The sequence below is a fragment of the Globicephala melas genome, chromosome 14 (assembly GCF_963455315.2).
Source record: "Globicephala melas chromosome 14, mGloMel1.2, whole genome shotgun sequence".
Classification (NCBI taxonomy): domain Eukaryota; kingdom Metazoa; phylum Chordata; class Mammalia; order Artiodactyla; family Delphinidae; genus Globicephala; species Globicephala melas.
In genome coordinates, this window is record NC_083327.1 from 28,760,172 (window position 1) to 28,776,021 (window position 15,850).

General features: G+C 40.2%; 1 protein-coding gene across 9 annotated transcripts in view; it reads left to right on the forward strand.

The window, feature by feature from the left end:
- Window positions 1–15,850, forward strand: part of KLHL32 (kelch like family member 32) — a 230,157-nt gene that overhangs the window by 106,078 nt on the left and 108,229 nt on the right. For all 9 annotated transcript variants that reach the window (XM_060283355.1, XM_060283356.1, XM_060283354.1 and 6 more), the window contains one exon: window positions 15,588–15,686. In XM_060283355.1, the coding sequence (XP_060139338.1) occupies window positions 15,588–15,686 (99 nt within the window). The remainder of the gene's footprint in view (window positions 1–15,587; window positions 15,687–15,850) is intronic.

Here is a 15,850-nt window from a genome sequence, read left to right on the forward strand (position 1 = left end):
ATCACCAGGTAAGTCATTCAGTGTTAGTCTTAATTTCTGCAGAAAAATTTCCATTAGATCTCAGGGCCTAGAGAAGCTAGAGTTCACTTTAGTATTTTCATCTTTTGTTAGGCTGCATTTCCTTTTTAGTTTTGATGCTAGGAAGCTTAGAGCCATATTTGCAGCCCACTTTTAATAGTTATGAGGATATATATACATAATATATCTCCTCTCCTGACCTCGTATCACTTTTTGTTTCCTATTTTCTCCTTGCTTGAGTTATGTTTCTAATTTTTAAATGCTTGCATTGATGCCTCAGAGTGAATAAAAATATTTGGGAGCTCTATCTGAAAGTTTTGGTACATTAATGTTATTTGTAGGCATGAAAAAAGTGGTGCTACACCCCATTAGTTCTGCCTGCAAAAATGAGTGTCTGCAGAATCCCAAATTGTTCCATAAATAAGCCATTCTACTTGCTTCCTAAAGTTTTTGCACCCTTATTTTCAGAACTAAAATTAAGAAGCTTGCAAATTTTATAAATTACTATTTTTCATCTTTTGAAAATGAAAAAATCGCCCAAATGTTTACACAAACATAAAGAAGAATGAAAGTGAAAAGCCATATTCACCCAAATTCTCACTTACTTACACATTATATGTTATCTTTCTTTTTTTTCCTGGCCTTTGCCCATCTCCTGAGTAATTTAATATAGATTTTTTGTGATTATAACTTACTTTAATGTCTTTTCTGGAAATAGATAAAAGTATATTTATCCATAAATGCATAGTATATAAACAATGCTGCCTTATTATAATACAGTTTTTAAAAAAATTTGGATTATTTTAAATAAATTCATGGGCCTGGAATTACTTGATCAAGAGGAAGAACATATTTTTTGTGAGATTGCCTTCTGGAGGAGTTTTGCAAGAGCTGCTATTGTACAATGAACTTTATAAACTTCTTTCCTTAAAAAAGAATTCTTGAGCCCTCTGCTGGAAACGTTTAGTATTTCTATGGAGTAGTAATATATGGGCGTTTTACAATTCTAAATGAAAGATTTTTTTTAAACGAAAACAACCTGATAGCAAAAATATATGGCCTTTGTGGTTAATTTCAAGATAAAAGCATAACTAGCCAAACAAAACTTTTGAGAAGATTTATACTGCAAGTCGATATTCCATTTGAGTAGAATAATGATGTTAATATTCAAATGAAGGGCTAATTCAAAGGCACTGAATGTCCTAAGTTAATTTGTGAATATTTTATCTCCTTTGTATACTTCATAAAAACCATCCATTTGTAGTTTGTTCTCAAGTTGAGATCCATTAATTCATCAAGTAGTTAATGAGCACCTACTATGTGTTAAGGACTCACTAGATGTTAGGGCTGCATTGATGGAAATCACGCAGTGAATGCTTTCTCAGAGTGGCTTGAAGAGTGAACGGAAATGCCAGGTCAACACACCATTGCATTTATTAGAAATGGATTACCAGGGGCCTGAATTGTTTGTGTATGGAGCATGGTGAAGCATCTGAGGACGTTCAGTGCTCCAGAAGGTACACTAGTTCAGATAGGAGAAAGAGTAATTGAGCTGTAATACTTTGTAGAGTACTATCTGCATTTCACTTTGCAGGGATATACGGTAATTAAATAGATGTATCTCTTGAAAAACTGATTATAGCCATGCATCCTTGTGTTAGCATATATCTGTCAGGGTAGAAATGGTTTGGCACAGCCCAAAGAGTACAGGCACTGACCTTAGAGGCAACCAAGCTTGATTCCAGCCTGTGGCAGCTTTGGAGACCTGTTGACTAAATTCCACTATAAGTATCAACTCTGCTAGTTGTTGCTGGGAAAAGTTACTGTTATCACTTCAAATCCATGATTCCCAAATCTCAGATGGATGCGCATCCTAGCCAGGCAGTGCTAATTTGTTTCCGTAGAAATTTGCTTTCCTCCTCTCCCTGATAAATTTTTCATTTCTTCTCCTCTCTTTTCAAACCCTTCCCCTCTCATTACCCTACCTCTGGTCAAATACCGCAAGGGAGACTCACCTTCCACTGAGAAAATAGATATAGACAGGAAGATCTTCATCTTTTCACCATTGACTCTCCAAACCTCCATGTTTCTGTGCACTTATTTTGTTGGAAGAAGTAACCTTGCTTTGTCAAAGGTTAATCTCTCCCCTGAAGCTCTGGATCCTACTCCCTCTTTTCCCCCTCAGACATCACTCCTGAATCTTCATTTCTGTCTCTTCTATCATCAGTTTCTCCTTCTCCACTGGAACATTCCCACCAGTATGTAAACATGCTTTATTGTTCTCTCAGAATCCTTTTCTTGTTCTTCTATTCTTCTTCAGCTACCATTTATTCCTCTACTTTTCCTTTGCAGCAGAACTTATGAAAAGAGTTGCGTAAACTTACTCACTTTTCCTCATTTTTTACTCACTTTTCCACTCATCAAATCTGGAGACTTCCATCTTCAGCATTCCACTGAAACTGTCCTTGACAGTCACAGATATTGTGAAACCAATTGAATGATATCCTTGTGACCTCTCAGCTGCATTCAACACAGTCAACCTGCCTCTCCATCGAAGCCTTTTCTCTCTTGGATTTTGTGACACCACACTCTGTGGGTTCTTATTCTGTGCCCCCCAGCTCCCCTCCCCATCATTCCATTCCAGATGTCTTTGCTTGCTTCTCCCTCCGTAGGCTCTGAATTCTTCAGGTGTCAGGACCCTCCTGTTTAGTCTAACCAGCTTCCTGGATAGCGTCATCCAGACCCATGTTATATGGTACAACCTTATGCTGTTGACTGCCAGCCCCCGTCTACACTCCAGACTAGGGATCAGCAAACTTTTTCTGTGAAGGGTCAGATAGCAAATAATTTAGGCTTTGCAGGCCATATACAGCTCTGTTGCAACTACTCAACTCTGCTGTTGTAGCATGAAAACAGCCAGAGACAAATATGTAAATGAATGAGCATGGCTATGTTCAAATAAAACTTTATTATGGATACATAAATTTGAATTTCATATTTTTTTTACATATCACAGTATATTATTCATCATTTGGGTTTTTCCCAACTATTAAAAAAAGATTAAAACCTTTCTTAGACATTAGCACCCAAAAATGAAATACTTAGGAATAAATCTAGCAAAATATGGACAAGATCTATATGAGGAAAATTACAAAACTCTGATAGAAGAAATCAAAGAACTAAATAAATGGAAAGATAGTCCACGTTTATGGATAGGAAGACTCAATACTGTTAACATCAATATGTCAGTCTTTCCTACTTGATCTGTAGATTCACTGCCATCCTAATCATAATCCCAGTAAGTTATTTTGTGAATATTGGCAAACTGTTCCTAAAAGTTCTATGGAGAGAGGTAAAGGACCTTGAAGAGCCAACACAGTACTGAAGAAGAATAAGGTTGGAGGACTGACATTACCTGACTTCAAGAGTTATTATAAAGCTACAGTAATCAAGACAGTGTGGTATTGTCTGGAAAGAATAGACAAATAGATCAATGGAACAGAATAGAGAGCCCAGAAATAGACCTACATAGATATAGTCAACTGATTTTTGACAAAAGAGCAAAGGCAATGCAATGGAGCAAAAATAGTCTTTTCAACAAATGGTGCTGGAACAGCCGAACATCCACATGCAAAAAAAAAAAATGAGTCTAAACATAGACCTTACACCCTAAACAAAAATTAACTCAAAATAGGATCACAGACCTAAATGTAAAATGCAAAACTATAAAGCTTTTAGAAGATAACATGAGAACACTTAGATGACTTTGGGTATGGTGATGAGTTTTTAGATACAACACCAGAGGGATGACTCATGAAAAAAATAATTGATAAGGTGAATTTCATTCATATTAAAAACTGCTCTGCAAAAGTCAATATCGAGAGAATGGGAATCAAGCCACAGATTGGGAGAAAATATTCACAAAAGACACAGCTTACAAAACTGAGCATATTCTGACCATATAATCTAGCAATCATACTCCTTGGTATTTACCCAAAGGGGTTGAAAACTTAACATTCACACAAAGTAGGCAAATGGATAAACTGTGATAAACAATGGAATAGGATTCAGCACTAAAAAGATGATCTATCAAGCCATGAAAAGACATGGAGGAACCTTAAATGCATATCACTAAGTGAAAGAAGCCAACCTGAAAAGGATACATACTTTGGGATTCCAACTATGTGACATCTTGGAGAAAGCAAAACTATGGAGACAGTAAAAAAGATCAGTGGTTGTTAGGGGCTTGGGAGAGGAAGGGATGAATAGGCGGAGCACAGAGGATTTTCAGGGCAGTGAGAATACTCGGTATGCTACTATAATGGTGGGTACATGTTGTTATACATTCATCCAAACCCAACACCAGGATTAAACCCTAATGTAAACTGTGGCCTTCAGGTGATAATAATGTGTTAATATAGGTTCACCGATTGTAACAAGTGTACCACTCTGGAGGGAAACATTAATAATGGGGGAGGTTATGCATGTGTAGGGGAAGGAGGTATGTGGGACTCTATACCTTCTGCTCCATTTGTTGTGGACCTAAGAGTGCTCTAAGAAATCAAGTTTATTAATGAAAAATTTAAATTTAAATTTAAAAAATGCAAGTAAAAATTTTATCTTAAACCATTCTTAGCTCACAGGCCACACAAGAATATGTGAAAGGAAACTTTGATCTGCTACTTAGTGTTTGCCAACTAGACTCTCATATTTTTGTCTACTTGATATCTCTATTTGGATGACTAATGGCCATCCAATAAGCCACAAACTTAACATATCCCCGAAATGGAACTCTTGATCTTCCCTCCAAACCTGTTTCTTCCTTTGTTTTACTCTTGTCAGTTGATGGCACCACAGTCTACCCGGTTGGCCAAAACCTAGACTCTAAGTGCCATAAGATGAGGAAACTTGTCTTCTTTATGGTCATATCCGTAGTGCCTAGAAAGGTGCCTAGAGCACTGTAGCACTCAGAAAAGATTTGCTGTTTGAAAGGGTGAATTTCTCTGCCTTCAGCTTCTTCATTTTCCATGTGGGGTTAATATTTACCTTGCAGGAATGAGGAGTGGGGGAAGAGTATAAGAAGGAGAGATAACATGTATGACATTACCTCACATGGTACCTGGTACATAGTAGGCAATGTGTGAACACTAGAAATAGGGTCATTATTTGCAAAGTAGGTTTATTTTTTCATGGAATTAACAACAACAATAATAACAATAGCAGCTACAATTTTTTACCCTGTGAAACACGCCAGGCCTTATTCTAAAAATTTTACCAGGATTATCTCATTTTATCCTTATGAAGACTTTAAGAAAATAGATAGTAGTCATCTCTCATTTTTTTATACGATGATGCTAAAAACATACGTGTCAATGACTTGCCCACATTCCTACAGTGGCCCCTAGAGCCATACTTTTACCTCTACTCCTTGTAAAGCAAATGCAAGGAATTCTCCAAATGAACCTGGAATTGGATATTAATGATGTATTTTTTCATGTAAAAAATTATTCTACAGCTTCCTTCAATGAAATGAGGCATCCCTAGCCAAGTGCTCCTACAGTATCCTGTGTCCACGCTATCTCAGCATGGATTACACCACAGCATAATGATTCCTTTTGGCTCTTTGCTTCTGCCTCTACTCAAGCACCCAGCAGTGACACAGTAGTAGCCAACTACAAATGAACATTGGCACCAGCCCTATTAATTCTTCTGGAGGCCATCCATCTTTGGATATCAGTATTTTATTTTAATTTTTATTTATTTATTTTTGGCTGTGTTGGGTCTTCATTGCTGCGAGGGCTTTCTTTAGTTGCGGTGAGCAGGGGCTACTCTTCATTGCGGTGCGCAGGCTTCTCATTGTTGTGGCTTCTCTTGTTGTAGAGTATGGGCTCTAGGCGCGTGGACTTCAGTAGTTGTAGCTCACGGGCTCAGTGGTTGTGGCTTGCGGGCTCTAGAGCGCAGGCTTAGTAGTTGTGGCACACGGACTTAGTTGCTCTGCGGCATGTGGGATCTTCCTAGACCAGGGCTCGAACCTGTGTCCCCTGCATTGGCAGGCGGATTCTTAACCACTGCGCCACCAGGGAAGCCCTGGATATCAGTATTTTAAAGTAATGTTTATTTCTTCTTTGGCCATGCTAGCGTTGTAAGAAACTAGCTCTGTGTGGAGACACCCAGATTCATTAGTAAAGCTTAATGCGATGAAACCTCCCATGTTCATCACACTTGAAAGAGCACTGGTGATAAAAGTGAGTCTTAATAATTAATTTGACTTTTCTTATAACCTGTAATGACCTTCATGTTTCATCATATTTAATTGCTGGGATTGCTTTTTTCTAGTTAGAAACTATCAAAAACTTGTTCTGCCTTTTCAAATAATTAGGCCAAATTTTTAAAGTAATGTTAAGTATATATAATTTATCTTTACACTTTGTTAAATATTTTGTTAATTTAAACACTGAAGAAAACTATGCTGGAAACGACTGTCTGACAGAACTATTGATCTTAGAGCTTTGAAATGCCAGAATTATGCTAATGCAGAAGGGGCTAAAAGAAAATGGGGCTTGCTCATATGAGGGGACCAAGTTTTTTCATACGAAGAATTATTTCACAGTTTCAGTGGAATAGGGCATCTCCAGCCAAGTGTTCCTAGAGCAACTTGTGCCCACTCCTATCTTAGTATGAATTATACCACAGCTTAATAATTCCATCTGATTCCTTCTCTCTCTACTTGAGACCTAGCTCAAGTATTTAATCCATCACCCTTCCACATGCCCCAAAATAGGAAAGGAAGAATGAATAGCAACATCTACAGACCTTCAGGTTGCATTAATGGTAATAAATAAAATTTTTGCAGGACAGCACGTAATGCAAATATAATTACATTCCTAGTAGTGTAATACTAGTGTCCTTATCTATTTAAGGTTTCTTCTTGGCATCTTAGAGCCTGTGCTTCTGCTACCTGCCTGTAACCTTAGAAATTTCAAATGACCCGAATGAGGATGTGTAAACTTGTGAAGGAAGATAATAGAATCTCCAAGTGATTTCCACACCTTTCTTTTTTTTGCTAGTATGTTTTTATTATGGTTTTACCTTTGTGGTTTTTAAAATTTTTTTTAGTTTTTTATTTTTTGCGGAATGTGGGCCTCTCACTGTTGTGGCCTCTCCCGTAGCGGAGCACAGGCTCCAGACGCACAGGCTCAGCGGCCGGCCATGGCTCACGGGCCCAGCCGCTCCGCGGCATGTGGGATCCTCCCAGACCGGGGCACGAACCTGTGTCGCCTGCATCGGCAGGCGGACTCTCAGCCACTGCGCCACCAGGGAAGCCCTACCTTTGTGGTTTTTAACATTTTTTCAAAATATTCTGAAAGTCAAGTCTAGTTTTCTCTTTTTTCATATTCTAATAGAGGGAAAAGTTGATTGCTTTTTCATAAATTGAAAATAAATTAGTATTTTTAAATGTTTGACTTGAGATCTTTTAGAAATTTGTACAAATGTACTATGTTTGGAAGAAAACCGCCTGATAAAATTTTTAACTTAAGGAATCAATAGTCAAATCACGAATTTATTATATACAACATCTAACCAAAAGGTGACCTTTTTTGGGACATATGACTACAACTGTTAGTTGAAATGTCTATTGTGTCCTCTTATTTAACTCTTTCAGCTGGGTAATCCTTGATGAGGATTAGCATGTGACCAGGCTCCCCCATGGAGACTTTTGACATCTTCTAACATTTTCTCCAGGACCTGTATTTTTCAATCCTGTAAATTTCTTTACTAAGTAATTCCTGAGGTATTCTTCTAGAATGTTCAACAGCAATGAACATGAAATAGGATGGACCCTGCCATCAAAGTCTCATAGGTAAAACATAAGGTAAAACACTCTCACATAACTCATTCAGGGCAAAAACACTTAGTCACATGAAAAAGAAATAGATAACAGTTAACATTTATTACAGATTTATATAAACATATACTGTGCTAAGAGCCATGGTGACGTATACTCTGATTGCCTGCACAATCCATTTCCTCTTTTTTCTTTATATAGAGCTCCAATTTAATTTGTGACAATAGTGCATCTAGCTTTTCTCTTTTTTTTGCTATTAACTTGTGTGCATCTAGCTTTAAAAACTCAATTTCCCAGGTTCTTTTACCGCTTTGAGTAGCCACATGACCTAGACCTGGCAGATGAAATGTCAGTGGAAGTCTGTGTGGTAGCGTTCATATGAAACCTGTTATTTTCTAATAAATAATGACAGACTCAGCTGGTATACTATTTCTGTTTCTTTGTCCTCTCTTTTCTTTCTGCTTTGAGTGCAGATGCAGAACCTGGAGGTGTGGCAGCCTTTTTGTGACCATGAAACTACAGGCTAAGATTGGCCAAGTAGGAAAGTGAAAGGAGCCTGGTTTGTTGGCACTCCAAGCTACCTAATTCATGTTTTGTGAGAAAAATAAGTTCCGAATTGTTTAAACCATTTTTCTTACACAGCCATACACAATTGTTATAATACATATGCATTTTCCTAGTCCTTAAAACAATTTTTTGAGATAGATATTATAATTTAATCATATCATTGAGGAAACTACTCAACTGATAATTGAGTAGTTTTCACAATATCATTCTGCCAGCTAGTATAGGAGCCAGGATTTGAAGTCAGGTGGTGTGACCTAGAGCCCGTGGGCTTAGTTCATCAGACATCTCTGGTGGTTTGGAGTCCCAGGAGGTTAATCCCAATTGCATATTGGGGTGAAAGAAAATCTTGCAACACTTTATATAAGGAAATGGACTTAGAGTTGAATTTTGAGGAATGGGTAGGATTTTGACATAAAGAGATTGAAGAAGTAGGAGAAGGGCGTTCAAGGTAGAGAAAAAGGTATTGCCTATATGTGGAGAACAATGGGCTGTTGGCTTTAGCAGAGGAAACATAAGGTTGCAGAATTGGAAATAAGTTTTATAAACTAGGTTGGGACCACATCATGAGAGTTTCTGAATACAAAGACAAAAAGTTTGAACTTCTAATATTCATAAATTGGGACCTGATTTATGGAGAACTACTGAATTCTGATCAGTGTCACTCGGATCAAGCATTTCAACAGAGATATTTATGAACATTTCCCCAAATGACAAATACATCTAGAAAGTAGAATTCATATACTTTATTATCCTTATTTGAATTATTATTATTTTTTCTTAAAAATAAAGTGTCTGTTATAAAGTTGCGGTATATGAGTAATTTAGAAAATCCTTTTACTTTAAACAGGCGCCACCTTGTGGTTTAAAAAATCCTTAGTGTAATGGCTTTGAAGCAAAAAACTAAACTGATGGCAATTTCTCATAGCTAGATTTTATGGTTCAAATTCGGTCTATAAGAAGTCTCTTGAAGAACTTTATACAAAAGGTTTTATGTGTCTTGAATAAAAGTTATTTATGCTGTTGTGGCTTCCGTGGTGGCACTGTGGTTAAGAATCCGCCTGCCAGTGCAGGGGACACGGGTTCAAGCCCTGGTACGGGAAGATCCCACATGCCGCAGGGCAGCTAAGCCTGTGCACCACAACTACTGAGCCTGTGCTCTAGAGCCCACGAGCCACAACTACTGAGCCTGCGAGCCACAACTACTGAAGCCCGTGCGCCTAGAGCTCGTGCTCCACAACAAGAGAAGCCACTGCAATGAGAAGCCCTTGCACTGCAATGAAGAGTAGCCCCCGCCCACCGCAACCAGAGAAAAGCCCACGCGCAGCAACGAAGACGCAATGCAGCCAAAAAAATAATAAAATTAAAAAATAAAATTAAAAAGCAAAGTTATTTATGCTGTTGTATTCAGTTTACTTGTTTTGATTTATCAGTTCAAAATTGTGATAATTTGCCATTTTTTCTATGTTACACAGAAAAAACATCCCAAAGAAACAAGTATAAAGAAGAATAAATGTGCTCATTTATTCTTATAAATAGCCTTAGGCCACAGCTAACTTGCACTTACATGAGAGCTTTCAAAAGTGCTTGTGTTCCGGTGTGCATAGTTGTTTGTTTGGCTTTAACGTGTTTGATTCCTTCAGGCTACTCTATCCACAAACCCAGAAGTAAGTAATTTAAACATGTCCTAAAGCAAGAAATGAGGAAGATAACTTTGAAGAACTGAGATACAAAAATTTTTTCAAGATGCCAACTCACTTATTCATAAAGCAGGAAAAAAGGTCACACTGAGGCTTGCCATGGCTATTAAAGACAGGCCCTACTAGCGGCTACTCCAAGAAGCAAGGTAAAAGTGAGAGGGAAAATAAAGAGAAGAAAAGCAACAAGGAGGCAGAATTAAAAGGATGCACAGACGCTTGGTGATTTGGGAGAAGGAGCTGAATAAGGCAAGGCAGGAATGCCCTGGGGTCTGTATGCTGCCTTAGCGCAAGCCCGGTGAGGCCTGGGCACTGGCGGAGAGGGCCCATCTCATCGTAGGCTGTGCAGAATCTCACCTCACCTCCTACACTCCTCTTTCATGAGTGTCTGGCCTCGTGTCCTGCCTGAGGTTGTCGCTGGGACCAGGAGCCCCAGTCTCATTCCAGTTTGGAAGGCCTTCATTAGAGATTGTGCAGATTCAACCCTGCTTGGATCGGTGGCCAGACGATACCTTTGGACTGAGTTTTCAAGAGTGCCTCCTTGCGGCAGGGCAAGTGGACCCCTTCATGCCTGAATTCTGATGCAGCAACTCTCACTGGTGTCTTTGGAGACCACCATCTTCAACTACAGTTGTGGCTTTTACCTCTGTTACTTTGTCACCACACCCAGTGTCACCCTGACTACAGCCACGGACCAGTTCTTATCCTCAGTTGATCAAAATGAGTGCAGAGTCTGAGCATTTGGGGCAGGGGTCCGCTGTGGACCTTTCCTCGGTTCACCTGGCCTAGCATGCCACCAGCTGCAGGAAAAACTTATGTAATGAGATTGTTACCTCCCCAGCTAGTACTGTCCAGCTCCCCTCTTTCAAGTTCAGCCCCCTGTATTCTGTTACCCGGAGGTCAGGTGTGAGTGGGTGGCAGTGAGAGCATACTGTATACAGATGGCCTGTGAACAAGAGGCGCCCGTGCCCCACCCGAAATTGTATCAGAACCTCTTTGTCCAATCTGAAGACACCCCCCTCTGTCTCCACCCAGGCAGGGGAGCATCGCTGAGGAGAGAGGCAATGCCCAGCCCAGTTAGGTGGCTTTAGTGGTTTTCGTCTTCCCCACTGCTTTCTGGACCACTTGGCTTTATGCATCCTGCATTTCTTGATCTCTTTTGTTATTCAGACATTTGCCTTGTCCACTGTTGATGGCTTGTCTGAGCTAAGCTCCTCCAGTCTGATGAGTGACTAGATGTGTCAACCTCCTCCTCCACCACTCTGTGCTCTGAACCGTCAGGGGATACCCTTCCCTCCTGTGGGTGGTCCTGGAAGGATCCTTCCTCCCGTCTCTTCTGCTGTGAGTGCCAGACTGGATGTGGATGGGTATGTGTTTCTGCAGCACTTAAACTTAGTGATCTTAGTTGTCATCCATAAACTGACGGGGAAAGCCATTCCTTCTACAAAAGGCCATTTCACCCAGTTCTTCTAGGCAGCAGATAGATTCACCATACTATACCTCGTGAGGAGATTGGACCTTTGTTATTCTGCCCAAACACAAATTCTCTGGAAAAATATATGAGGACAACCAGTCACCAAAGAGCAACAAAGCTGAATTTAAAAGACTAGTGTAAGTGGAACTTGGAAATGCTGGTTCTGTTTCTATAAGTGAGACCCAGCTTTTCTGGTAGGTTTTTTTTTTTCAAGCCACTCCCTTTATCTTTTAGAAAAACTTATGTTATAATGAGAGATGAAAAAAAAACTACAGAACGAAAAACAAGAAACAAAGACAAAAACAATCCCAGTATGTGTTTCTCTTGTGAGGTTTCTCCAGTTGGCCCGCTGGACGTGTTACACGTGCTATGGAATATTCATCTTGCCTCTCTGTGATATTTGTCTTTGTGCTAGGCATTACCGAGCCTTAGAGGTTATCATGAATGCCAGTTGTGTGAAATAAGCGCAACTGACAGGATTTAAAGGCTAAGACTAGCCTTTCTAATCCATCTATTCCCCATTCTGTGCCTTAGGCCATGCCTCTTCTGTAAGAACACACTGCATCCTTGCTCCTGTAAAGGGAGCTGCAATAATTTCCTGAATGTCAGTCAAAACCTCTCTCCGTGAGGAGTTGGAGAAATTCAGATTTCTCCCTCTGACTAGACAGGAAAGGAGCTATAAAGAATTTTCAGAATAAGATGAGTGTTGGTATTTTTGCCACACGTGCTTAGCTTTTTCGCTTCTTTAATAGTTCAGAAATAAAATGTATCGTCCTTTTCCCTCTCTCCTCTCATGTTAGGCTAATTAATAAAATTAATTCTGAATTTAAAAACATACCTAGAGGACTTCCCTGGCAGTCCAGTGGTTAAGACTCCGAGCTTCCAATGAAGGGGGTACAGGTTTGATCCCTGGTTGGGGAACTAAGATCCTGCATGCTACGCGCGGTGAGACCATAAATAAAAATAAATAATTGTTTAAAATTCTAGATATAAATCAATTCATCAATAAATTATTATAAGGTAAATTCATCAATATTAAGTGAAAGCTTTTTCTTTGGCATTGTTCTAAGTGCTGGGTATACAAAATGGACCAAGTCCCTACTCTCCTGGATCTTATATCCTAGTGAGTGGAGGAACAGAAAATCATCAGATAGACAAATAAATATGTACTATGTTGAGAGATGTTAAGTGCTGTGAAGAAGAATAAAGCAAAGTAAGGAGATTGGGAATGGGGTGGTGGACAGTGGGGTACTGTTTTACATAGGATGGTCAGAGAAGCCCTCTCAGATCAGGTGATATCTGGGCAGAGGTCTGAAGGACATGAGAGAGTGAGTCTCTCTCACGTCTTGACGAAGAGTGATCCAGGCAGAGAAAACAGCTAGTTGTAAACACTGAGGTGCTCAGCATATTCAAAGAACCTTATATGGTATAGTGAAGACTTCGGATTTTTTTTCTTTCCCAATGAGATAAAAAGTCAGAGAGTTCTGAATAACAGAATGACATAATTTCATTTGTGTTTTTAAAGCACCCGTTTGATTCATATTATTAAAAAACAGTGTGAGGAGGCAAAGGGGAAAGCAGTTCAGCTAGTTAGGAGGCTATTGCAGTAAATCTGGGAAGACAGTGATTTGGACTAGAGTGATAAGGATGGAAGTGCTAGTGAGTGTGATTGGATTCTGGAACTATTTTGAAGATAGAGCTAACGAGTGGCTGATGGGTCAGATGTGAGGTATGAGGAAAAGAAGAGGAATCAAGAATGACTCGGGTTTTAGGGTAAATAACTGAGAGTTGCTGTTTGCTGAAATGGTGAGATTGGGGTAGGAGCAGGTTGGGTGATTGGTGGAGAGGATGAAGAGATCAGTTTGGGGCACGTTGAATTTGAGCTGCCCATTGGACATCCAAGTGGTGATACAGAATAGGCCATTGAATATCAGAGTCTAGAGTTCAAGGGTGAGTTTGGGGCTGGAGAAACAAATTTGAGTGTAATCAGTGTGTAGATAATTTTAAAGCCATGATATCATCCACGGAGTAAGTAGAGAGAGGAAAGAAGAGATCTGGGGACTGAGCTCTGGGCATCCCCAAAGCTTACAGGTTGGGAAGGAGATGGAAAGGGACTCATTATTGAAGTAGAAGAAACCGAGAGAGGGAGCGTCGTGCTAGAGGGAAGGGAAGAAATCACTCCAGAAGAGGAAAGTCAGTTTTGCTAACTGCTGTTGGCTTGAGTAAGGTTAAATATTGAGAAATGGCTATTGGTTTTAGGGGTCACTGGTGACCTCGATGAGAGCATTTTTAGAGGAACAGTAGAAACAAAACTCAACAGGAGTGGGTTTGAGACAGAGCAGTGCAGAGCAAACAGCAGCATTTTATATAGACAGCTTCCCTGAGGAACTTTGTTAGGAAGGGGAGCATGGACGGATCTGTGGGTTCAAGGGAGGGAATTTTTATTTCTTAAGATAAGAGCTGTAATGGCATATTTGTATGCTGATGGGAGTTATCATCCAGTAGAAGAGAACAGATGATGACGCAGGAACAAGAGGGGATGGTATCAGGCAGAGGGAGGTGGGATCTAGTGCACAAGGGGAGTGTTGAGGAGAGGAAAATGTGCTGGTACAGATATGAGTAGGTGGGTTGGTAGACTTGGTGGTGGGAGCCTTGGGAAGATCATGAGGTTGAAGTAAGGAAAGAGACGAGGGCTTCCCTGGTGGCGCAAGTGGCTGAGAGTCCGCCTGCCGATGCAGGGGACGCGGGTTCATGCCCCGGTCCGGGAAGATCCCACGTGCCGCGGAGTGGCTGGGCCCGTGAGCCATGGCGGCTGAGCCTGCGCGTCCGGAGCCTGTGCTCCGTAACGGGAGAGGCCACAGCGGTGAGAGGTCCGCGTACCACAAAAAAGAAAAAAAAAAAAAAAAGGAAAGAGACAAGGAGGCGGAGGCTTGAGGAGAGAGGAGCATGGGACAAGAAATAGAGGGTGAGAGCGAGCTGACCCCATCAGTGTTTTTCAGGCTTCCCTGCATCAGAAGCACTGGCTTCCCTGCATCAAAAACAGCAGTTGCTGGGCCTCACCTGAAAGTTTCTGATTCAGTTAGGTCTGGGGAGGTGCCCAGGAATTTTCAGTTTTCACGAGTTCCCAGGTGATGATGCTGATGCTGGTCCAGAGACTAGACCTTGGGCGTCACTGGGCTTGGGAAATGAGTTAGGATGGCTGGAGCAGCCCTAAAGGCCTCCGGTGTCTGGCAGTCTTGCATGTAAAGTGAATTTCGTCAACTTAGTTGTGTGTTTTTCTCCAGCCCTATTCACCAGCTCAAGAGCTGGCAGCAGTAGGCACAAAGTTGGACCTAACCAGAAAAAAAAGAAGAATTGGTATCACCAGTGTATTGGGGAAGTTTTGCTTCTCTGTGATGCCTTTATATTCTGAAAATGCTATTTCTACATATTTTATTTGAAACATAAAGGATTAGAGAATCTGAGATTGAGAAGGAAAAAAAATGAAACTTTGTGGTTGAAGTTTACTATTGTAGGACTTAGAAGTAAAATGGCTCTGGTCCTGTATTTCAAGGAGAACTGTAAGCCCCATTTCTCTAAAATACCTGTTAACCATACTGTTGCTGTGATTTACTGAAGAATAACATTCTGAAATATACTTTGAAAAACTAAAATTCAGTTCTTTTGTGTTTATAAGATTATATTCATCATTAACTGAATTTGAAGGCTATTGTTCTTTGCAAATGTTCATATCCTCCTACAAAAATAAGTGGTTAAGTATGGAGTTTTATACACCAGATATGAGTATTGGGAATGAGAACTTAGCTGTTAGAATAAGGGCCACAGCTCATTAATCAGAATGGAAAAAAGAGAACTGGCTTCCATAATAAGGAACAGTATTAATTCAGGTATAGTATGTTAAGCAGCAATTTAAATACAGTGTATTTGCATAGTAAGCAAGTATTAATTTGTAAGTAACTGATAGCTTTCTTTTATTTAAAAAAAACAGATTTTGTTGGAGCCAGGCGTGATCCAGGATGTGTTAGCAGCTGGCAGTCACCTACAGCTGTTGGAGCTTCTCAATTTATGTTCCCACTATCTCATCCAGGTATGTGAGCTTGCATCCTGCTAGTATGTCCTGCACATTCCTTCTCCCTGCAAGTACCCCACCGACTGGAGCCCAGTGACAGGTAAAATGGAAGGGAGGGGAGTGGGAAATGTGGCCTGTGGTGGTAGAATTTCTCCAGGACACAGGCTGAGAGGCTCCTAAGA